Source organism: Cyprinodon tularosa, unplaced genomic scaffold (genome assembly GCF_016077235.1).
Source record: "Cyprinodon tularosa strain WSP-4 unplaced genomic scaffold, ASM1607723v1 ctg111, whole genome shotgun sequence".
Lineage (NCBI taxonomy): Eukaryota > Metazoa > Chordata > Actinopteri > Cyprinodontiformes > Cyprinodontidae > Cyprinodon > Cyprinodon tularosa.
In genome coordinates, this window is record NW_024037905.1 from 534,995 (window position 1) to 560,178 (window position 25,184).

The 25,184-nt window shown below is 37.1% G+C and overlaps 1 protein-coding gene across 4 annotated transcripts in view; it reads right to left on the reverse strand.

Moving 5' to 3' along the window:
- The window catches only part of col7a1l (collagen type VII alpha 1-like), a 117,975-nt gene that overhangs the window by 65,899 nt on the left and 26,892 nt on the right, over positions 1 to 25,184 (reverse strand). For all 4 annotated transcript variants that reach the window (XM_038298510.1, XM_038298502.1, XM_038298488.1 and 1 more), the window contains exons 14-44: positions 24,950 to 25,108; positions 22,489 to 22,602; positions 22,247 to 22,396; positions 21,893 to 22,030; positions 21,526 to 21,672; positions 21,212 to 21,331; positions 20,793 to 20,939; positions 16,416 to 16,685; positions 16,197 to 16,336; positions 15,668 to 15,791; positions 15,250 to 15,393; positions 13,153 to 13,340; positions 12,631 to 12,711; positions 12,521 to 12,538; positions 12,419 to 12,445; positions 12,256 to 12,321; positions 10,231 to 10,311; positions 10,091 to 10,117; positions 8,132 to 8,176; positions 7,911 to 7,985; positions 7,733 to 7,828; positions 7,608 to 7,634; positions 7,413 to 7,466; positions 7,205 to 7,276; positions 5,453 to 5,512; positions 5,248 to 5,283; positions 5,110 to 5,154; positions 4,950 to 4,985; positions 4,745 to 4,789; positions 4,444 to 4,515; positions 4,326 to 4,358 (exon numbers count right to left, since the gene is read on the reverse strand). In XM_038298510.1, the coding sequence (XP_038154438.1) occupies positions 4,326 to 4,358; positions 4,444 to 4,515; positions 4,745 to 4,789; positions 4,950 to 4,985; positions 5,110 to 5,154; positions 5,248 to 5,283; positions 5,453 to 5,512; positions 7,205 to 7,276; positions 7,413 to 7,466; positions 7,608 to 7,634; positions 7,733 to 7,828; positions 7,911 to 7,985; positions 8,132 to 8,176; positions 10,091 to 10,117; positions 10,231 to 10,311; positions 12,256 to 12,321; positions 12,419 to 12,445; positions 12,521 to 12,538; positions 12,631 to 12,711; positions 13,153 to 13,340; positions 15,250 to 15,393; positions 15,668 to 15,791; positions 16,197 to 16,336; positions 16,416 to 16,685; positions 20,793 to 20,939; positions 21,212 to 21,331; positions 21,526 to 21,672; positions 21,893 to 22,030; positions 22,247 to 22,396; positions 22,489 to 22,602; positions 24,950 to 25,108 (2,837 nt within the window). The remainder of the gene's footprint in view (positions 1 to 4,325; positions 4,359 to 4,443; positions 4,516 to 4,744; positions 4,790 to 4,949; positions 4,986 to 5,109; positions 5,155 to 5,247; positions 5,284 to 5,452; positions 5,513 to 7,204; positions 7,277 to 7,412; positions 7,467 to 7,607; positions 7,635 to 7,732; positions 7,829 to 7,910; positions 7,986 to 8,131; positions 8,177 to 10,090; positions 10,118 to 10,230; positions 10,312 to 12,255; positions 12,322 to 12,418; positions 12,446 to 12,520; positions 12,539 to 12,630; positions 12,712 to 13,152; positions 13,341 to 15,249; positions 15,394 to 15,667; positions 15,792 to 16,196; positions 16,337 to 16,415; positions 16,686 to 20,792; positions 20,940 to 21,211; positions 21,332 to 21,525; positions 21,673 to 21,892; positions 22,031 to 22,246; positions 22,397 to 22,488; positions 22,603 to 24,949; positions 25,109 to 25,184) is intronic.

Sequence of the window (25,184 nt, forward strand, 5' to 3'; positions counted from 1 at the left end):
GAGATGTAGCTTCAACAAGTTATAATATATAACACAAATAAATATGGTCAACTTAAAAACACATTTAGCTTAAGTATTTCTTTTTTTTTCTTTTCTTTTTTTTTTTTTAGCAACACTGGGCTAAAAAAAAATACCAACTTTTGACACATATTTTCCCATTTTCAATGAAATTAGAATACTATTGGAAAGTAAAATTCTGTTATTTTGGTTGGTAAGAGATAAATTCATTACACACAGACGGGTGTTTTCAAGCCCTAATGAGTGCCATTTCTATTTACAGTTAATCTAAACACAACACTGAGGAATGGAAATTTTAAGATAAAGATGTAATAAAGAAAATGTGGGCTTAATGAAAAACTGTGTTTAATATCAGCTTAAAGTTTTTTTTACATTCAAAGGCTCTTTAAATGATAAAGACATACCTTATTTGAACACCTACTCTAACTTACTATGACTGTATTGAGTTTTCCAAGATTTTAGAGGCATAAAACCTTGGTCAAAGACGACGCAGTGGGGAGGGCAAGCCTGGGCAGCTTTTCCAAGCAATGCTACGACCATGCCAGCTGAAAGGAAAAGGGCCAACTGGTTCAAGAAGAGATCCATGCAGAGGTGGGAAGAACGTCAGATCAAGATAGTTGGCATATCCAAGCAAGGGGCATGGACTAGGTGGAAGCACGTTGACAAGTGCACATGGGCAGAGCTCTGGAGTGCTGAACTTCTTCGCACAAAGTTCCTCATGCAATCTGTCTATGACATTCTCCCAAGTCCAACCAACCTTCACACCTTGGGGCCTGGCAGATAGTCCTGAGTGTAAACTATGCCAGGGAAGGGGCACCATGGAGCACATTATTAGCTACTGCCCAAAGGCCTTAGGAGAGGTGCGGTATCGTTGGCGCCATGACAAAGTTGTAAAATCCTTGGTGGACTCAATCAGCACAGTGATACAGAACAGCAAGACCCAGGTTTCTCCGAAGCAGTTGTGGAGTAAAAAATGAGCACTGAGAGTTGATATCCAAGGAAGAAAAGGTTTTATTTTACTCTGCAGAGGAGAATGGCACAAACCAGCTGGTTACAGCTCTGAATGCGAATATCATTCCACACAGTCAATCACCTTTGTTAGAGCAGGGCTGAAGGCAAACCACCAGCCCAATTCCTCAGGAGGGCTCCTCACTACTGCTCATGACTGGCAGCTTCAAGTTGATCTGGGACGGCAACTCAAGTTTCCAGTAAACATAGCTACCGCTTCACTCCATCCAGATATGGTGTTAACATCAGAGATCACCAAGCATGTGGTCCTACAGGACCTGACTGTCCCATGGGAGGACTGGATTGAGGAGGCTAATGAACACAAGAGAGACAAAACTCTGAGCTCACCACAGAATGCCAGAGCAATGGCTGGAAGGCCCACTGCGAACCTGTCGGAATCGGGTGCAGAGGTTTCGCAGGACATTAACTCCAGAGAGTGTTCATCTCCTTGGTGTTAGGGGACTGCAGTTGAGGAAGGCAGCATAACATGCTTGAGGCCACAGGAAAGGCCTTGCGTTGGCTTTGGATCCATAGTGGGGATCCATGGTGCGCTACTTGGACACAAGCCGGGGAGTGATCGCCCGAGGCTGGGTCGCCCGGATCAAGTTGTCTGATTATTAAAGACCGAAAAACCCTGTGTTAATCACTGATGATGTATCCAAGTATCACCGTAAGGTGTATTATAGTTTTTTGAGACACAAAATTGATTTTTTTTCCTCTTTTTCTTTTAAACAATCTACCTGAGCCTCAGTGAATTCTGTCATCCGAGTCACAACAAACATTTATAATGTTTCATCTTACAAGCATCTACAATTCAGTGAAGGAAAAACTTCTTAGGAATTGACATCAGCAGACTCATGATTCAAACACATCCCATACACAACAAACAACCCAGGAGGACAACAGGTGGCTCTTTAATTTGCATTTGACATCTGCTTAAGAGGACAGACCAACATGCAGCTTAAAAATACCAGCCCTTCAAACCACTCTGGTGCAAGCAGACATGATTGAGAGAGCGGGTAGCTGTTGAAACATCTTCAGAAACACCAAGCAAAAGCCCAAATGCATCTGAAATTGATGGCATGTATGACAAAGCATAAATGTTCTCAGCAGATTACAAAAAAAGTCTTCCTGGTTGTCATGAGAATGCAATATTTCCTGTTATGCATGATGGACGGGGTGAGTTTCCCCAATACCCTTCGTTTATTGGAATGGACATTAAATATTTTTGTCTCTAAACCAAATAATACTCTGCAATTGATTAATGTCAGCACTACTGGTTACTGATTGGATCCCTATTATCCTTTTTAAAAGCATTTCATGACTTTTAGAATGCTTTGTAATACAGTAGTAACATACATCAGACAAGACAAAAATAAAACAAACTCTCCACTGAAAGTGGAACAATCTCTCTCCAGAAGTTCATTGAGGATCTCTGAATGATCCAATGTTGACCTGTATGACTGATGATAGACATAATCCAACTGTGTGAAATCAACTCTCTGTATAAATGCACCTGCTCTGTGAAAGTGTCAGAGGTCCGTTTAAAGCACAGAGAACATCGTGAAGAACAAGAATCACACCAGGAGGGTCCAAAATACTTTTGTTGAGAAGTTTAAAGCCGGATTTGACCACACAAATATTTCCCAAGCTTTAAACATCCCAAGGAGCACTGTGCAAGCAGTAAAATTAAAATTGGAGAAGTGTCAGACCACTGCAAATCTACTAAGACCAGGCCGCCCCTCTAAACCTTCAGCTAAAACAAGGAGAAGGCTGATCAGAGATGCAGCCAAGAGGCCCATGATCACTGTGGATGAACTGCTGAGATGAGAGAATCTGTCCACAGGACAACAATCAGTCGTATACTGCACAAATCTGGCCTTTATGGAAGACAGACATTTCTGAAAGGTATCCATAAAAAGTCTTGTTTAAAGTTTGTCAAAAGCCGCCTGGGAGACAAAGCAAACAGAAGGTGCTCTGGTCATATCAAACTAAAATTGAACTTTTTGACAACAATGCAAAACGTTAAGTTTGGCATAAAAGCAAGTAGCAGTATAATGGTTTGGTTCTGTTTTTCTTCAACAGGGACAGGTAAGATGGTTTAAATTGTTGTGAAGATGGATGGAGCCAAATACAGGAGCATTCTGGAAGAGAACCTGTTGGAGTCTGCAAAAGATCTGAAACAGGGATGGAGATTTAACTTCCAACAAGACAATGATCAACGAGACAAAGAGCTCCACTGGTTGCCACGGTCCTCTCAACATTGAAACTTTTTCAAAATCTCGCATTAAATCAGTAAATGGATCACTTCAAATGATCTCAACACGTACTTCTACAGAACAACGGCAACAGACTATTGAACTTTTAACTTAAAACCCTGAGCTCCCCTTGAAGCTACTGCTGCTGGGACAGCTGTTAATCTAGAGAACACACAAGTCTGCTCTGATGGATGCTCCATAAAGAGGGAGGGGTGAGAGCAACATTTGGGGACTTTGTTTTTGGTCTTGTGTTGATCATGAATTGGACCAGTGCTGAGGCAGATGAACTTTCACGAGCACATGTGCACATGAGAATGCACAAGTAAAGACAAGTATTAAGCAGTCTTTTTTGGAGGTTGTCAGGCATCACAATTTCTTATTTAACAAAGGTTATAAAAGCAGTAGTCACTTTTATATCTTCCATGTTTTACACACAGTCTGCTTCATAAACTGCTCCAAACATAGCTGATGATATACGGCGTAAATGTGGTGACTAAAGGGTCTGACAGAGAAAAGCATAGATTTGGAAATCTATGCTTTTATTTTAATAGATATCATTTATGAACTGAATAACACATTTGACCAAATTATGCCTAAATAACAGCTTTGCCTGGCACAATTAACTACTAAAACCAATGTTGATCATATATGCTTCAAATGATTTGGTCCAAATCTGATGCATTTATGGTAAATGTGTTGATATACACAATTTATGGTTTTAATCAAATACTTGAGGTGATTTTTTTTATTTAAGTACAAATAGATTAGACATGGTAAAAGCTGTGGTAGTGGTTCCACTGCAAAAATATTTTTATTATCTCTACATTAGTACCAAAATGTTGAATTTAGGCCAGCTAATTCTTGAGCTACTATTGCTTTACTTAAGTTGGTTATTTTCAGTGTTTCTTTTAAAACCCTTTGGGTTTTCCAACAATCTCCACACTTGTCTGGTAGAACTGCAAGTAGAGTGTACTGTAGCACAATCTCTGTGCTCTAGTTAACAAAGATAGCTGAGAAAGACAAAAGCAAAAACCGGCTCACCCTGGCACCCTTTTTTCCAGTTGGCCCAATTATCTGCCAGTTGTGTAGAAAGAAAAAGAAAAAGTTAGCCTGATGTGTTTTATTTGTGCTGTTTAAGTTAATGTTTATGTGTTCTTACACCCTTGGCAGGATCTCCTGGGGCTCCTCTTGGTCCTTCGTCTCCTTTTAAACCCATCGGCCCAGTTAGTCCCTTCAAAAGTTGAATAAACATATAAATGTGTTGAATTTGGTGCTACAACATGTTTCACAAACCATTAGGTTTCAAAGTTGTTGCCTGAGAACAAAGTCTATCTACTATCCAGAAACAGGTCCCCTTTTCTAACTAAAAGGTTGATTCTTTTTACAATGTCCCAATGAAGGCGGTAAGTATTGTTATGTGGTGTCTATTTGGAAAAAATAACAAAATTAAATTCACTAACATGAGGTCCTTGAGGTCCATCAGATCCCTTTTCTCCCTGCTCTCCCTAAAAGAATAGACAAGGATTCAATTAGTTTACATTTACCTACACCCAACATGATTATCCATATGTATCACTGTGAAAAAATATTTATTTTAGCATTACTTAAAGAGAGAGTTTTAATTCTAATTAATAGAGAATGCACTACAAATAGAGATGAACTCACCTTGTCCCCTTTCTCTCCTTTCAATCCCTTTTTTCCCTGTGAGTGAAAATGAGTCACTCAGAGTGAATATTTCAGGTACATTTAATTCTTATACCCTGCAGGGTAAAACAAACAAAAGTTGTTGCATGAAATCAGCTGAAGATAGAAAGTAACTACAAACCCGGGGTCCACCTAGTCCTGGGATGCCTTGGTCTCCACGGTCACCCTTACAGATCAAATTATATTCGAACATTATTTTGCATTGAAATGGCTATAAAATGTATAACATTTTAGCATTCTTTACATCCATGTTTTGTACCTTTGTTCCATCTGTTCCTGTAAGGCCCATATTTCCCTGTAAATTAAACAAAAATCCTTTAGAACCTTTAATATTACTTCTGTTATTTGGTCAAATTTATCAAAACGGGTGTTCTGACTAATCTAATAATCTCAAAAGCTTTTAAAACCAATATTCCACTGTTCTCTATTGCCGAATCTACCACAAAGCTCAAAGCTCTACTGACCTTCTCTCCTTTCTCTCCTGGAGGACCTTGAACTCCTTGTATACCAAGCCCATCTTCACCCTGAAGAAGATATTTCCATAATATACAGGTGCTGGTCATAAAATTAGAATATCATGAAAAAGTAGATTGATTTCAGTAATTCCATTTAAAAAGTGAAACTTGTATATTATATTCATACATTACATACAAACTCATATATTTCAGATGTTTATTTTGTTTAATTTTGATGATTACAAATGACAACAAATGAAAATCTCAAATTCATCATATCAGAAAATTAGAATATTGTGAAAAGGTTCAAAATTGATGGCCCCTGGTGCCACACTCTAATCAGCTAATTAACTCAAACCACCTGCAAAAGCCTTTAAATGGTCTTTCAGTCTAGTTCTATAGGCTACACAATCATGGGGAAGACTGCTGACTTGACAGTTGTCCAAAAGACGACCATCGACACCTTGCACAAGGAGGGCAAGACACAAAAGGTCATCGCTAAAGAGGCTGGCTGTTCACAGAGCTCAGTGTCCAAGCACATTAATAGAGAGGCGAAGGGAAGGAAAAGATGTGGTCGAAAAAAGTGTACAAGCAAGAGAGATAACCGCACCCTGGAGAGGATTGTGAAACAAAACCCATTCAAAAATGTGGGGGAGATTCACAAAGAGTGGACTGCAGCTGGAGTGAGTGCTTCAAGAACCACCACACACAGACGTATGAAAGACATGGGTTTCTGCTGTCGCATTCCTTGTGTCAAGCCACTCTTGAACCACAGACAGCGTCAGAAGCGTCTAAAGAGAAACAGGACTGGACTGCTGGTGAGTGGTCCAAAGTCATGTTCTCTGATGAAAGTAAATTTTGCATTTCCTTTGGAAATCAAGGTCCCAGAGTCTGGAGGAAAAGAAGAGAGGCACTTCATCCACGTTGCTTGAAGTCCAGTGTAAAGTTTCCACAGTCAGTGATGGTTTGGGGTGCCATGTCATCTGCTGGTGTTGGTCCATTGTGTTTTCTGAGGTCCAGGGTCAACGCAGCCACATACCAGGAAGTTTTAGAGCACTTCATGCTTCCTGCAGCTGACCAACTTTTTGGAGATGCAGATTTCATTTTCCAACAGGACTTGGCACCTGCACACAGTGCCAAAGCTACCAGTACCTGGTTGAAGGACCATGGTATCCCTGTTCTTAATTGGCCAGCAAACTCTCCTGACCTTAACCCCATAGAAAATCTATGGGGTATTGTGAAGAAGAAGATGCAATACACCAGACCCAACAATTCAGAAGAGCTAAAAGCCACTATTAGAGCAACCTGGGCTATCATAACACCTGAGCAGTGCCACAGACTGATCGACTCCATGCCACGCCGCATTGCTGCAGTAATACAGGCCAAAGGAGGCCCAACTAAATACTGAGTGCTGTACATGCTCATACTTTTCATGTTCATACTTTTCAGTTGGCCAAAATTTCTATAAATCCTTTGTTTTTATTGGTCTTCAGTAATATTCTAATTTTCTGATATGATGAATTTGAGATTTTCATTTGTTGTCATTTGTAATCATCAAAATTAAACAAAATAAACATCTGAAATATATGAGTTTGTATGTAATGTATGAATATAATATACAAGTTTCACTTTTTAAATGGAATTACTGAAATCAATCTACTTTTTCATGATATTCTAATTTTATGACCAGCACCTGTATTTAATCTGTAAGTCTTAGATTTAGACATTGACAAGTATAAAAGCTGTAATTGCTACTTTTACCTTTTCTCCTTTCTGACCTTGTAATCCTGGTACGCCATCTATACCAATGGGACCAGGAAGACCTGCAATACCCTGAGGTAGTTTGCAAAGGTTATATCAAAAAGAAAACACTCTTAAAAACCAGAGTATGAAAAGTTTCTTTATCTAAAATGTAAATATTCTGGACAACATCTTTTTCCACTAAAAACCTTAACAATTATGAGCTTACATCTATTCCCGGCTCTCCTTTGTCTCCTTTAATGCCTTGCTTCCCCCGCAAACCCTTTCAAAAATTAATGACAATGTGATCTCATATAAAAAGAAGGCCAGCATATTATCTAACAAAACCAGCAAAGTGAAATTAAAGTAAAAGCACCAGCAAGCTATTTGAAACAAGGAAACACAAGACAGGCTTCATGCTTACTTTGGCTCCCGGCACTCCAGGATCTCCCTTCAAAGCACACAATTAAAAGCAGCTTAGCATCAAAACATCTGTAGTTTTCCTAAAAAAGCTGTTTATTATGCAAAATAGAAATAATAAATATGTACTTTCACAGATATTCCTGGTGATCCTGGTGGGCCTGGTTGGCCAGGGAGGCCAGGGGATCCATTTGCTCCTGGTACCCCAGGTGGTCCCTGCGGGCCCTAAAAAGAATTCAATTATATTGGTTTGAACTGCTCACCATCACCCTATTAAAAAACAAAATCAACTTTCTATGCAACTTACCGAAGATCCGGGTTCTCCTTTTCTTCCAGGTACATAATTTGAATCTGTTCCAGCTATAACATAACCAGGCTCTCCCTTTAATGGAACAAAAATAAAGAAGAATTTTCTACATTAAATAACTTTAATATGTATCATTTAGCTGCAACTGCTCTTATGGCCTTAATCCAAGAAGTCAAATGTAGCAAATCAAATCATGAAAATGTTTTCAAGACGGGACTTACCCTCTCTCCCCTCTGTCCCTTTGAGCCAGGGAGGCCAGGGGGACCCTACCATGAACACAGGTAAAACACTGTGATGCGATTATAATGCTCAGCTAAACTGTAATTTGACATGTTAAAAAAGTATTAATATACTGGAGATCTAAAGCAAATACATTTAGGCTTTTGCAACCTTAAGAATTTCTTTAAACCTACATTATCTGATCCAGATTGACCATAAAAGCAATAAATTTTTTCAACACCTTTGTAAATAAAAGGCTGAGAGTGTGTAGATATATTGTCCCCTCAATGAATACTATGTGAAAGCACCATTAACTATAACCACAGAGATACTACTGTTTTCTGGAGTATCTCTGCACTTCAACTTTCAGGTATCCCTACAGATCCTCATTTGGATTTCGGTTGGACTGGTTATTCTTTCTTTCCAACAGATGAATCCATCTCAATAAAAACTATTAAACTATTAAAACTATCATTTTAGACATATGTTTATGGTTGTTGTCCTTGAGAGTGAAAATCCATCCCATCCTCAAATGTTTTATAATCTTGAAGAGATTATTTCTCAGGATTACACTACAGGGTTCATTAAGAATCTATTCTGGGCCCCCTCCTATTCAATATCTACAGGTTCCCCTTAGCTCAAATTATAGAAGATCAGTAACCCTACTGTAACTATCCAGAAGACAAGCAGCTTTATTTTATAATGTCACCACCTGACAATTACCCCATCAGATCATTAGCTAGAATCATAAAACAGATCAATATCCCACAGGCCATCATTTTCTCCAAATTAACAAAAGCGTCCTCACTAGAACTAAGAAAGTAGAGCATATCAACCTGGTTCTAAAGCATTTACACTGACTCTCAGTAGCTCGGAGAATAGAATTTAAAATTCTTCTGTTAGTCCATAAATCACTGGATTCTCCAGCATCTCAATACATAACAGATTTGTTGTCAGTGTATCAACCTCCCAGACCACTAAGGTCTTCTAGTTCAAGCCTACTCTGTTCACCACGAACTAGAACCAAATATGGAGAAGCAGGATTTAGTTCCTGTGCTCCACTTATCTGGAACAAAAATCCAGAAGACTGTATAAAACAGTTTAAAAATCATTTGTGTAGAACTGCCTTTGTTGAAGTTAAACTAACTGAGGTATCATTAGTCTAACAAAGTTTTAGTAAAACAGTTTTATTTGCTTTACTACCTGCTTTTATCATGCTTTTTTTTTTAATCTTTTCTTGCTTTTATTCTTTTATTTTGCATCTTTTTTATGTTTAAGTCATGCAAAGCACTTTGAGCTGTCTTAGTACTGAATTGTGCTATTAAAATAAACTTTCCTTGCCTTAACTATAGCCTCATCTTAAAATCAATTTGAAAGTATTTCATGTTTTTGCTAAAGATGGATATCCCAAAGAAAGCTCCGACCACCATGTTTGACATTGAGACTGTGTCTAAGGGAATGTAGAGGATTTGCTTTCCAGCACACATTGCATTTTGCAGTCACATCAACATACTGTATGTATCACTCTTGTTTGGTTCTATACATCATCAATCTGGGATTACTTCCATCAAAAACAAGTAACTATATCTTGCTCTTTATTAAGGCTGTCAGAAACATTCTGCTGTTTTGGGAGAAAAAAAAAAAGAAAATCTAAAAGGCATCGAGAATTTAGGTTGATAATTTGTCATTAAAAAAAAGGAATCTGATAATTGATCATACACCAGTTCTAAATGCATATCTCTTTTTGATTTGTCTATTGTGTGCCATTATGTTATATATTGCTTAACCAAAAAATTCCGTGACAGCATTTTTGTTAACCCACATGGTTTTAGTGACAAAAGACCTACAGTTGTTAAATTGTTTGTGGCATCCAGATGAAAGACGATTTCAGTAAAATAATTAAACTAATTCGAGTTTAAAATGTTAGTATTGAGATGTTTCAAAACTTTGATCAATCTCACCATATCCCCTGGGACACCTGGAAGGCCCTGAAAAAGAAGCAAAAAAAAAAAAATAAATAACTTTATTTTCATTATAGTTACTCCTATAAACATTATACATGCTATATACTTTTTTCCAAAATATTTTTGAACTTAGTTACCCGCTGACCAGCAGAACCAGGTGGTCCAGTCCTTCCCGGTCGCCCTGGTAACCCAGGGATACCATCTGTTCCAGGAGAGCCCTATAAATAAAGAACTTACATTTTTAAACCAATGCCACATTCCCTTAACATACTAAGAACTTTAATAATTGTAATATTTTAGGTGAATTAACACCTAATATGCTCAACATCAAATACTCAGAGCAGCTTAGAAGTTGGTTAATTTTCAATGTTAATGAATGTTTTGTTACATGTAAGAATTCTTACTCCCAGTTTGTGGAGGGGAATAATTAAGTGCCACATATACAAAGGCAAATTGTCCTCAACCCCAAATAATAGTTTGTTTGTTTTTTAAATGTACGCATACTGTGCCCTCCACAATTATTCGCACCCCTATTTAAGATGTGGTTGATGAGTTCTAAAAATTCTCCTTTTAAAAAAAAAAAAAAAAAAATCCAACCTTTTATTCAAGTGGTAAAAATAAAAAATAAAAATCACACATTTAGAAAAAAAGCTAAATCCTGTGTCCCACAATTATTGGCACCCCTGATGTTACTCTTTGTGCAACCCCTTTTGCCAACAAGACAGTGCTTACTCTCCTCCTATAACCTTTCACAAGATTGAAGAACACAGAGCCAGGGATCTTTGACTATTCTTCTTCACACAATCTTTCTAGATCATCCAGTGTCCTGGGTCCTCACTTTAGCTCACCACACAGTTATTTGGATTGGGTTGAGGTTTGGGGACTGAGTTGGCCATGGGAGGACCTTGAGTTTGTGACTGCTCAACCATTTTTGTGTAGATTTGCCACATGTTTTGGATCATTATACTGCTGAAAGACCCAATGATGACCCATCTTCAGCTTTCTGGCACAGACCATCATGTTTTTTATATAGAATGTCCTGGTATTTGAAAGCGTTCATAATGCCATGCACCCTAATAAGGTTTCCAGGGCCTTTGGAAGAGAAAAAGGCCCACATCATCACAGTTCCTCCACCGTACTTCACAGTGAGGTGCTTTTCAGCATTCTCGCCCTCTGTTTTATGCCAGACCCACTTTGACTGTTTGTTACAAAAAGCAAACAATCCCAGTTAAGGTGCCAGTGCTGCTTTGCAAATTCCAGACATTTACTTTTGTGAGAGTTGTTGATAAAAGGCTTTTTCCTTGCATGCCTCCCAAACAGCGTGTCGGTATGTAGAGAGCGTCTGATGTTTGTTTTGGATTTTTGTGACCCCAAGATTCCACTCTTTGATGCAATTCTGTGACAGTAAGCTTAGGACTTGTTTTTACTTCTCTTACCATCCTCCTTACTGTGCATCATGGCAAGTTTATCTGGAACTCTTCCAGCCTTGTTTGTTACTATTCCAGTGGTTTCTTAATGATTTCTCTGACTGTAGATACGGGCAAGTTGAGGGGAGTGGCTATTTTCTTGTAGCCATTGCCTGACTTATGAGGGCCAACTCACATCTACCTTACTTGAATAATGTGCCCTTGTGTCTTTGCCATGGGTTAGAGAATTAGGAAAGTGTCTCATGTCATATTTATACCCCAGGGAAACAGGAAGTCATGAATTAATAATTAAAAGTTCCTAGATACCTTGACGAACTTTAGCAACTACAGAAAAAAACACAGTTAAAGGAAATCAATTAAATTTTTTGGCAGAATTGCTGGGGGTGTCAATAATTGTGGGGCACATGCTGTCACCTTTTTTTTTTTTTCTAAATGTGCTATTTTATTGTTGCCACCAGAGTAATATATTTAAATAAAAGGTTGAATTTTTCTCCTTTTTATATTTGGGTTCTATGTTGTTTAAAAAACAGGAGAATTTTTAGAAGCAAAAGACCACATCTTAAACGGGGGCGTCAATAATTGAGGAGGGCACTGTATCATTTGATGTGCTCCAGCAATTTAAAGATTGCTTGTATATTAGGATCAGAAGTATGGAATTTACAATATGCTGCCTGCAGACATTCAGTGTAGCAGAGATTTTCAAATGCATGAATGTGTAGGTGTGTTTGTTCTTACTTTCTCTCCTCTTTCTCCTTTGGATGATATGAAAGGATCAAACTGTCCAGGACTTTGCCTGAATCTCTGCAAAAACAAAAGTACAGTTTTAAAAGTTACATGATGAAATAAGTGAGCAGAAATTAATTAACTGAAATCTATCAAATAAAAATGTCAATCATACCAGACCTCCAAGACCAAAACCATCTCCCTAAAATAGATGTAAGTTAGATAAAAACACCTATAAACATTTTACAAAATGTAAACCAAGTGTCAGATAGGTCACCTTTTCCCCTTTCTGGCCCTGTTGAAGCATAATATTAAGATGATTATCAGCTTTAAACTCAACAGATATGTTATATTGTTTAATTATTGCATTTGTTTAGGTGTACACACCTTGACACACTGTGAGGAGCAGGGATCTAAAGGCTTATTCAGCTCCTCTGGGTCTTCGGTCGGTGTATCCAACTGAGCAAACTGGGCATGAAAAGACAGGAAAGAGCACAATGATAACCTGATGCCACTGGGGACAATCTTTATTGACATTGGTTTCCCTTCTGCATTCATCTTCTCTATCCACTGCGCTGACGTCAAAATGAAGTCAAGAAACAGTGACGCGCTTGCTCCTGCAGAGCTATTGTTTAAGAATTTGAAGATGAACTGAATGTTTCTTCTTCTAGATGAATAAATCTATTCTTTACACTAATTGAAAAAGCACATTTTTGTGGGCACTAAAAGAGTTCTGCATAAAATTACATTGAATCAAAACCATAAGAGGAAAAGTATTTTGTTTTACTTGCAATTGCAGGCTTAAGCCTGCTTTGCTTGTTTTGTCTGGGAATATAAACTCATTCTACAAAGCGCACTATGCACTAACAGTAAGAATAGAGTTATTGAGGCATTTTTTCCTTTTCTTACCTCATCCTCTAGTTTGAATTCAGAAAGAAGCTCTTCGCTGCAGATGCTCTGGATAAATTCTCTCTCTATGGAGGGGAAGTCATCAAAGGTGGGCGAGTAAAAGATATTTGTATAACTGCTGGGAGCTGCAATTTTGTTGAGCTCCTCGATGTCTGCATTCGAAACTCCAACTGCTAAAATGCTAACCCCTATGGAGAAATGGATCAAAACATCAGGTAACATAAAATGTACCTACAACAACTCAGCAAGTTAAACATGACTTGATTGCTTGATGCATTAAATTAAAATAAAAGGTTTAAAAAAACATATCAAGACAAGTCTTGTTTTTGCCCTCCTTATGTAATGTAAAGTTTAAAAAAAAAATAAGGTAATATGTTTTCTTCTCACTGGCATTTAAAAAAACTATGACACTTGTTGGTAAGGAATTTTTTCTTTTTTTATTCGTTTGAAGTGAAACCTTCTCAATCCAAGTTTTTTAACAACCAAAACTTTTTAAATGTCACCTCATAGTAAAAATCCTCAATATATTCATTAGTACTTTGTAACAGATAAAAACAAAATACCACATAATTAGATCATAGACATTGCAATAAAAAAATTAAGGCATAAGAGAACCTTAAAGTAGGTTATGGATTTACTCAGTTGATGAATTCTTAAATTCATCTCATTTCAATTGGAAAGACATAGCCGAGCTGTTTTGTGAAGGCTTTGGAGGTTTGTTAAGAAATAATGAAAAGTCCTGAAGACCAAGGAAATTTAAAGACATTTTAGGAATAAGGTTTTGAGAAGCAATTTTGTAAAACAAGCAATATAAAAACCATTTAGTAGCTCACACAGCATTGTTCATTCATCCAGAAATGTAAGATCTTGCATAATGGCAAACGTCACGTTAGTCACCCTTAATATGCATTAAATAGAGTTAATAAATGCTGAAAATCTGGAATTGTGGATGAATTGGGAGAAGAAAATAACAGCAGAATTGTGCTACAACATACACTATTTTAAGTGAAGCAACATTTCTGCCAAAACATAAACACTGCATATCACCTTGAACATCCCTGCTGGGAAACACTGAGGTGGAAACATTGTGTTGTGGGGATGTTTTTCTGTAGCAGCGCAAAGCTTATCACAGTTGGTGGGAAGGTGGATTGGACTAACTACAGGGTTATCCTTAAAGAAACCTTTGGAAAGTTTACGTTTGAGGAGGTGGTTCAAGTTCCAACAGGACAAGGACCTCAGTCAGCTCTAAATCATATCAAAGAAAAACCAGACCTAAAGTTGCTTTGTGTAAAGAATTGGATGTCACTGATGTCTTTAATATAATGTGTCAGAATCTGAGCTACTTGGCAAAATCTTGACGTACAAAACTGGTAAAAACATTCCTAAAAATAATTAGGCCCCTTAAATATTAAGTTTAATGCCCTGAATGCATATGTACATATATTTCTGAAATTCGTCAACTTTACATTAAGGCACTAATTTGGATTATAAATGATTCATAAAAAAATATATAAATCTAATTGATTCCTAAACTTTTTAATGAGAATGTCATTAAAGGTGAAATGTGTCACTCTTTGTCTTGTCTTTCTAAAAGCTAAAGATAGAAATTGAATTATTTAGCTAAAGACAACATTTTCAGCAAATGTTTATTACAAAAGAAGTACCTTCTTTTTACAAAGGATTAAGAGATTTTTTTGTCTAAGTAGTTTAGTTAGTCTCATACGATGGCCGATGGGTGCACACACTGTGCAAATGCAGGAATTCACAGCAAATTGAAAAAGTCTTGCAAAAATTAAAATGAGACTAGCAAGCATACATTTTTTTCAAGAAAATTGAAAATAGAAAGATGCAAATTTAAAACATGCCACAAACATAAAACCTGTACCTGTTCCCCCATGTGGTCTGGAGCACAGGGGGAGTTATTGTTTTCGCTTCTTGCACAATTTTTCCTTTGCATGTGTTTTCTGTGTTTGTATGCAAGCATCATTTATGTATTTGCAGTGGGTTTTCGTGCTTGCAGGATATTTTACCACAACATCTTTGCATGATTCTGTATCATTTTATTCTTGCTGGGATTACATTAGTTACTGAACTCACCTAAAGCCCGGGCAATCCTGGAAGGTGGCATCACATCATCCTGGGCCCTGCCATCTGTGATCAGAACCAGAACATGGGCCACGTCGTGCCTCATTCCCAAAGACTCCTTGAACAATTCCTGTAGGACATAGCTGATGCCTTTCCCTGAAGACAAAAACATTTTTTTGCAAATAACCTCTGATGTTTACGAAGTTTATCTTTAAATCAAATAAAATGTATTTAAACCATCTAACTGTGTAAGCAAATTTAAGATACATCCACATCATAACAGTATAAGGTGATGCTGATTCTCTACATTAGAAAATGTTTTAAGCTGTTACATTTAAGCTTAAATGAATCACTTTTAAAAGAAATACTTCCCAGTAGAGGAAAAAGAGAGAAAAAAAACACAGTTCGCCTTTGAGTGTGTTCAGCTAACCTGTTTTGGTGTTGCCACCTGTGTAACGCAGCCCTCTGATAGCCCTGAGCAAAGAGTTTCTGTCTTTGAAGTCACTTAAATTGAATTCAACGCGGGGCTCATCGCTGTAGTGAACCACAGCTATCTGAAGGGAAAACAACAGGGGAAAAGAGCACATCATAAATATATTTGCTTTGTTATCTTATGTAGTAAGAATAATATAATATAATATGGATGATCGTGGGATTTATATTTGGTATAAAAGTTGTTCTTTTCTGTGATTAAAAAGAAATTGCATACTTTTATTATGTCAGTTTTTTGAAAGATGTCTAATTGTTAAAAGAACACAACATCATGCTACAGTTATTTATTAAAGATCGAGAGAAAAGTCTTGCAAAATATTACCAGCATGATGAAAAAAATGCAAAAAAAATTTTAAATATCCCCCAAAAAATTCTTACAGTTAGAGCGATGAAACTTCTCAGACTACATTTTCAGCATCTCATCAAAGTCAGCGAAAGACAGAGAATGTTTTCTCTGAGAAACAGACCTGTGTGCCATGCGAGCCGATAACAGGGAAGTAAGTAGCCACTCGAAACATGAAGTCTTTCATCTTGGCAAAGTTATTAACTCCAATGCTTGAGGACTCATCCACCAAAAACACTATGTCTGCTTTGGTCTTCCCACACACTGATGAAACAGAAAAGACATGCCTAACACATAGAAATGTACACATTAAACCACCTAAAAGAAGCATCTGTAAATATACCTGGCTGTGGTGGAGCTGTTAGTTTTGTGGCAGTTGTGCTCAGTTTCATGGACGTGACTGTGACCTTCTTGGCTTCAGTGACGCTGGGCTCAATCAGTGGCTTTTTAGTTATGGATTTAGTAGGCGGTGGAGCTGTGGGGGGGTCAGGGACTCTGGTGGCTGGTTGAGTAATGGTGGAGGCAGTTGGGGGGTCAGCAGTGATGGGAGGGGAGTTAGGAGCCACAGTGGCTGGAACAGACTGGTCTGGTTTCACAACATCATCCCGCCCCACTAAAAAATATAAAGATGCACAATTTTAGTTAAAAAGTACTCAGCTTAAAAACTTGCTTAATTACATAGTCTAAGATACCATTAAGACGAAAAAGATGAATGAAACTGAAAATGATATTGGGTAAGATTTAATTAGATCAAAATTTAAATTAAGACTCCACATTCAAAATTAAATATGCAGTACTTTACAAAAAGTTATAATATTAATCTCAATTATTTAAGTTGTCTCTTGGGAGAAAGCAATTTAATATCACTTAAAAACTACCTTGCTAAACTTCTTTAACTACCAACAATACAAATGGCTTTGCTTTCTAAATGCAAACATCCTACCCCCTAAGAGCTAGTGTTATCCCCTTTGGTTGTGATGACTTTGTGTCAGTGTCTGACAGAGGTGTAAGGAATGTTTGTCTCTCTTTGCGTTTTTTGCTGTAAGATTTGTGTTGTTGTTGTTGTTGTTTCCTCCATGTACAACTGCTTTCAAGTCATCTTACAATATAAAGATTCTCAGAGTAAGGAAGTATGATCCCTGTTGCATGGAGGAGAGCCAATTTATAAGAGCTGTGATTGGTTGATACTAGAAAAAAACAAAAACAAATACACTCCAAGTAATGAATGGAGAGAAAATAATCCTATTATGAAAGCTAGACTGGATTAGGAAGCGTGTCGTGATAATTAAATTTCTAAATCAAATTATTTGTTACGCCATCACAATGTTTGAATGTACCTTATTTACATCCTCTTCATTATGTTTATTATCTTATTATTATGTTTGCTCATGTGTTGGTCATTTTACTGCTGTGACTTTATAAAGTGGTGATAAAACAACTAACGTTAAATGGAGACAAAAACTTGAGAAAACTGGACAGGAGACCTAGGTCTGTTTGCAGCTCTTTGGGGGGGATGGTGCAGTACTGAAAAGTAAATTAGTCCCAGGATGGCAGTGAAAAGAGTCAGACTCTAAAATGGATTATTTGCACATCTTTTTCACTCTTTATCTGTTAAAAGCCTGAAAGCCTGAGAAGAGACGTAATGACACAAGCAAATTTCTAGAGGGCTATTAAGGTTATGGAGACTGACACCACTGTGTGCAACATGCTGTCTAATTTCTTTTACATCTTCTCTCTATCTACACTATATGAAGTGCATCTTATTGTTCTTAATCTATTTTAGAGTGTGTTGACATACATATTCTTTTGTTACTTTTTCAGAAAATAAGACTAAACTCAGTTTGGGAGCAAATCCATATATGGTCTGATAAAACTAAAGAGCAACTTCAAGACTGTTTTAATCCAATAAACTGACATTTTCTTTGGGTGGAGGATGGAGATAAAACAACTGAAACCATCACATCCTACATTAGCTTCTTTCAGAACAGTGTTAGAAATTAAAACTGTAAAAATATTCCAAAATATCAAACCTTGGGTCTCTAAGCAATTAATTCTTAATGACAGGACGGTTGCCTTCTGCTTTGGTGATGTGCGATTAATGCAGGAAAAAAGGAGACATTTGAGAGAGGACATACTAATGGCAAATACTGAGGATAAAAACAAAGTGGAAAGCAAATATTTTAGCTGCAACTTAAAAGAAACTTGGGACGGGTCTGAATACACTAATGGGCAAAAGCAACAACAAATTTGATCCTCTACCATGCATTGATCAATGCTTTGTATAGGATTTGGAGCAATATTTCTGCAGATTCACTATAGAGGAAGATACACAGCAATGTGAGGAAATTGGCAAAAATGTCCTGACAGGAGCACCCACAGATATCACAGAGGATGTCTTTCTAAACTTGAGTCAAACAAGGCCACTGGCCCAGATGGCCTCAAGGCCCGCCCACTCAAAGACTCGGCCCCTCCACTACATGGAGATTTTACAAAATTGTTTGATTCCCTACTCAACACAGGCATCCCAATGTCTTTCCAAATTCTCCACAATAAGGTCAATACCAATAAAAACAGGGGCAAGCAAACCTGAAGATTTCAGGCCCATTGCTCTAATCTCCATTCTGTGTGAAACTATTGCATGGAGAGAGTCCTGGTTGATCTCTTGACCACCACTGTGGCCATGGAACTGTACCCTTTACAGTTTGAATGTTAGGATAATTATCATTGATGATGTGTGAGTTTATTACACCTCAATATTAGCTGCCAGTTGCGTGTCAGAACTGATTTTTTCCCCACTAGTTTATCTAATTAGGACAGTTCCTCGGTCCGGCTATATACAGTTATAATCCTCATTCCGTATGCGGCAAATATTTGGGAATGGAATGAGAGTGGTGTCCTTCAGCTAACAACAAAGAGTAATATTTTAACAAGGCTGAAGCCGTGGATGTCTACTCATCTGCAAATGTGTATGATGTAAAATATGATGATGTGGCAGACAGGAGATGTATAAAATGCTTCTTTAACTGTTAATCAGTGCCACTTCCTGAGAGGGGAGCCCAGAGGTGAGCAGCTACCTTCTGTAAACTCTAAGCAACTTCTCTGATCTGAGTAGGATTACAATTTATATCAAAATCTGTTGTCATGTTATTTAATATATATAAGTAATGAATATATAAGTAATGAAGTGTTATTAAAAGAGTTAAAAGAGTCCCGAGTGATCTCTTTTCAGGAAAAAGAACCGGAGAGATAGAGCTTCCAGGTGCACACACAGAGCTTATCTTTAACAAGAGGGAAAAGGGTACTGATGATACTGAATTTATATTGCTTGACATGGTCCCAAAAAATATTTCGCTTGTTGAAGCATATGCTTATTGCTATTACTGGTTTTAGCTTTTAATTCTATGAAAATGCAAATCTTCTGAAAAGGCTGGCGGATTAAAATATTGATAAGGTCTTGATGTTCTGGATCAGAGATTTTCTTTCCATCCGCCCTCAGAGGGTCAGCATAAAGACTTTCAGTCTGGTAGCTCATCATAAGCACTGGCTGCCCACAGGCTCACATCCTTTCACCTTTGCTCTTATTTCCACAAAGTTATTTTAAACAAGTGTATAGCATTCATCCAAATATTAAAGTTCTGAATTATTAATTTTTTACACAATTTTCTTACACAGTGGACAAAGACTAAGAGCTCATTTTAAGAGTAAGTAAACATCTCATTGGGGCTGAAAATATTGACATTAAATGATGGTACTATTTTTAACTGTGCCATAAATACTCAAGTTTACATTACAGTTGGATTGCAGACACTCAGACAGTGTTTTCTACAATTTTAACATCTCTTTATATTAATCGTAAGATCCATTATCAGGGCAAATAACTTTCAACCCAGACCAGGGAACAAATCAGGGAACAAATGACAAATACCCACCAGAGTCAGTTTGATTAGATTTTTTTTAATTATTATTATTAAAATAATCATATTCAGAATATCAATAATCATAGTACTTTTTTTGTTTGTTTAAATATATAATATCACTGTGTTAAGCAACAGCAACATTTATTATTTTTTGTATCTATTTTATCCAGAGGTGGGTAGAGTACTCAAAAAGTAAAAGAAGCACAACTTCATCATATTTTAAATCAAGTAAAAGTAAAAAGTAGCCCTTAAAAACTCAAGAAAGAGTAAAAAAGTAGTTGGTATAGGGAGTACCCATGATCATAACAACATATTTAAATTGTTTTGAGTAATAAAACTTAATCAATACTTAAAGTATTTATATAGGTTAAATAACAGAACAATTTTTACTGTATTATCATCTAAAATCCGAATAGTAAGGTAGACTCAGCAGGTAGAAATTAACGTTTAACCAATAGGCTTTGGGTACCCAAAAAAGTGCCTCTCAGTGATGCATATTTGTTTAAAACAAGCTTTTTCTCCACTAAGTGAAGCTACTTGGACGGAGTAGCTAGAAATGTTACTCAACTAAACGTAGTGATACTCTAAAATATTTTTACTCAATTAAAAGTAAAATGCTGTTAAACTACTTCTGAAAATTACTAACCGAGTAAATGTAACTAGTTACTACGAAGCACTGATTTTATCCTTTGATCCATAGGAAAAATCTGTCTACAAATACTGAATATTAACATACAATCGATTGTCTAATCAAACACAGAAGTTCATAGATACTTGATGCAAGTGTTAGTGCAGATTCTTACGTATTCTCTGATATACGGTGCTTATAGGTCCCTCCACTTCTCCATACAAAGGCCTGATGGAGAAAATGTATGTTCTGCCATACTGCAGGTCACTGATCTTATAGGATGAAAAGGCAGGACCCAGAGTTTCGGTTTTTGTCTCCAACACTGTAAAAAAGAAATGTGCGATTTTATTCCACAAGAACTGAGCAGTATGTTGTTATATGCTGCTCTGCCAATCCAATTTTTTTTTTTTTATCTCCAATTTTTTTTTGTATGTTTTTCTTATGTTTCTTATATTAAAACACACAGAGTACATTCAATAAAAGAACTGGTGAGGAATAATCATCTCTCATATTGAAATAACTTGTGGGTTGACTGACATTTACCAGACATGCTAAAATAATCCAAAAGTACAGTTTTTCTGTAACAACACTGACCTGAAATATGCCTCCAAGAGAGAAGATAGCCAGAGACTCCTGCTACACGGGTCCAGTTCAGAACTGTGCTGCTCTCAGTCGTGTTTAGAGCAGAAAATCCCTCCACTTTTGCAAGATCCACTAAAGGAGATGTATACAAAACTAATTAAGATGAAATATGTAAAGCTAATTGATTTCCAAATATTAGTGATTGTCTTATTTATTTTATTCTCCCTTTCCCTCCTGACACAATTTCCTCTAGCTTTAAAATCTGCACAATTGCATGCAAATTAGTAATAAATGTCTGCTAAATGTAAATGGAATAAAAGACTCACAAGTTCGTGCAGTTACCAGAACCGGACTACCTTCTCTGCTACCAACTACAGGGGAAACCTGGATCTTATATGCCGAGCTCTCCTGAAGGTTGCCCATGGTGAAGGTAGTGGAAGCAGCAGGTACCACTTGGGACTCTTCTTTACCCCCTAGTATAGAAAATAATTAGAATTCAGCATGTATGGGAGATAAAAGTTTTAAACAACACTGCTATGAGGAGTTACCAGGTTGAAACACTAACATGATGAGACACGAGAGACCAGAAAAAGAACTCAAACACAAAAAGAATGTTGATTTCATGTTGTGCAATTGGGTGACTATACTAATTTGTAGAGTATATCATGTTAATTTTTTTAAGCAGTCCCTTACCAAGAAAGGGAATCCAGGAAACTTTGTATCCTGAAACTCCTGGTGTTTTCTTCCAAGACAGGGTGAAGGAATTAAGTCCAATGTCCACAACTTTCAACTCCCTAACTGGCTGGATTGGCTCCGTCTGTGACACTGCAGCTAATAGAAAAACATACATTCATATTTTAAAATAAAATATAACATTAAAGAGTAGCTAATAAGATAGTTTATAAAAAAACGTTTTCAAAACTGCCATTAAGGGAAAAATAGCTATCCAAAGAAACTTGGCATAATGTTGAGCATTTACATGAGCGACAGTTGGCATCTAATATCTGGACCAACTGATCATGTTTTTTTTGCAGTGAATATTCTTACCCGTTAGTTGAGACAAAGAGATCTCTGGTCCTTCTGAGTTTCCATAAACTGCACAGATGGTAATGGTGTAGATGGTCTGTGGGTTGAGATCCTTAATCTGGTGCAACAGGACACTTCGGTCCAAATACTGGAACTGTGGTTTGCTATCATCTTGAAGTATAAAACAGCATGAGGTATGTGAATATACCATACAAATTATTGAGTACTAATAGTTAAACAAAGGACTGATTTAAATGACTTACCTGTGTACCAGGAAAGTTTGTACTCTGTTGCTCCAACAATGGGACTCCACTCTACTGCTATAGAGGTACTGGTATACGACGTCACCTTAAAGTTTGACACATAACCTAAAGGAGCTAAGAAATAAAAGCAGTACCCTTTAGCACATCATACAAACATTAAGATTTACTGTTCATTTATTTATTGCATCTTTAAAATAATAATTTTTAGTTTTTTTTATTTTGCATCTTCATTCACTAATACAGCAATTAATTGGACCTTATTAAGGTATTATATCTTTTTTTTTTTTTTTAGAAAATGTCAAGAACCTTTTTAGGATTTGTGATTTTTGTTAGATATATTAACAGAGACAAATAGTCCTAAAACTAAGAACAACTGAACCACAGAGAAGCTGGAACACACATAAGCAAACCAGGGAACCAGGAACCTTGGAAACAGAGTAGGAATAAAGTAAACAGGCCATAACAGTACCATTGGAGGGAGGCAAGTCCAATTCACATAAAGAATCTCCTGCGGAACAAACTACCAGTTTTAGTTTGTGAGGCAGATTCTGTCTAATTTTAAGGCAATACCTAAAACATTACTTTTTGATAAAGCTTATAGTTAGAATAGATTGAATATCTCTATAGTTATGCTGCTATAGGCTTAGACTGCTGGAGGACATAGGGCATTATTTTCATCATTCTGCTTTATTCTCTCTCTACTGTCCCATTCTAAAGAATTTTGTAGCTCTCTCTGATTGTTCTCATCATCATAGCTTCATCTGGTCTGTTTCAGTTTGGCTGTCACACCTTCCCGGAGAGAAATATCAGCTGTGCTGCTGCCATCAACGCTTTTGTTTATAGATTTCGGGGCTTGGTCTGTTTTTCAGTGTAGTTCTTTTTCTTTGACTGTGACTAACTGTATGTGCTCTCTTTTATCCTCCGACATGGGAGCTTGCTCGGAGCTCTTCTTCCCGGCTGTGTGTTTCCTGGATGGGGCCACCTTTGGAGCTAGTTGACAGTTGCCTTTTCTATCTTAGCTTCTTTTTCTATGTCTGCTTCTGTCTCCTTGAACCTCAGTCGGCCTCAGCAGATGGCCACTCACACAGCCTGGTTCTGCTGTAGGTTTCTTCCTGTTAAATGGGATTTTTTTTCTCTTCACTGTCACTACAAGCATTCTTGGTCTGAGGGATTGCTTTTGAGTCAATGCAAACAGCTGGTTTTCCTTAGATAGAAAACTTTGAACCAGTCTGACAGTATGTAAAGTGTCTTGAGAAGACATGTGTTGTGAACACTGAACTGAATTGCATATTTAAGGAAAATACACTCAACAGCCAAGACTAAACACAAAGAAACCTTACTATACCAAAATCTAAAGACCACTCAACTGGAAATGTCACCTAAAACAAAAGGGACAAAACACAAGAAAGTCCAAAAGCATCTCAACACATGCTGAACTGTGTTTGAAACATCATGAGTAACACAAATACCTAAATATTCTGAACATACAAAGAAAACAGTGATGAATCATTAAAATGATGGATTTAATTTTACCTTACGTGTCACACACTGTCTCGTTAGGGTCTTGTTAGTTTGCCTTCTTTTCTCAATTGAAATATCAAGTTTGTTATTATTCATTATCTAACTACACAGAAAAAGGAGAAATTTTTAGGATTGTCAGATTAACCCAAACTGGCAAAGTGTGCATAGACTTGAGGGGCTATGTTTGTAATGTCTTAAAGGCACAGTGAATTCCCAACCAGGCATGAAGATCTTCACTTGACCATTCTGAACTTTTAAACCAAGCTCCCTCAAACCACTGTGATCTCATCTTAGAAACTTCAAAATTAGGTAATAGTGTTTGTTTTCGTGGTTAACAACATACTGTATCTGGTTGTACATGGTTTGATAATCCAAAAAATCTGATAAAAGCTAGAAAAGATCACAATCACACTAGGCAAACATTGTTCCAAGTATTCTATAGCAAAACTTTCAGCATTGCGGTTGCCTTACACATGGTTTCCTGTCACCACTTTACACAAACAAAAAAGATATAATAAAAACAGAGTTAATAATAAGCTTTTCTTGGGTATAGAGGGCTGCACTAGGTTAAAATGCTGGAACATACTTTTGACAGTCTTAAATTTTTTTATGCTTTTAATTTTGTCCCAGTTTCCTTTTAATCATGTGAACTGATATGAGATGGATGGAGAAATGGGGAGACATGCAGCAAAGGTTTCTCCAGATCAGGACATGAAACAGGGATGCCCGACTCGAGGATTCAGGCTTCTGTGCGTGGGTGATACATTCTACCCCTGCACCAACCATCAGCTCCAGTCTTCCACTTTTTTCCAAAAGTTCAGAAGCAAACTACATTTTTCCAAGCAATCAATAAAAGCAGATTTGTGACATTCATGTGTTGAATTCCTATCACCTACAGGTGTTAATTACAATATGATTCATAAAATGCTTAATTACTCACAAGTTCGGAAGGTTGCAGAGATCCCAGGCCCAACAGCAGACCCAAACAGCACATATAGTGTCAACACGTATTCTGTATCATGGGCAACGTTCTTTAGCTTGTACTCTGTAGTGCTGCTGTTCAAAGCCAACTGTCTTGGACGATCTCTGCCAATAAACTCTATAAACAATAAAAGCAATATTTTAGTTTTTTCTTTCAGTATAGCTTTCTGTCCTCATATCTTTCACCATGGACA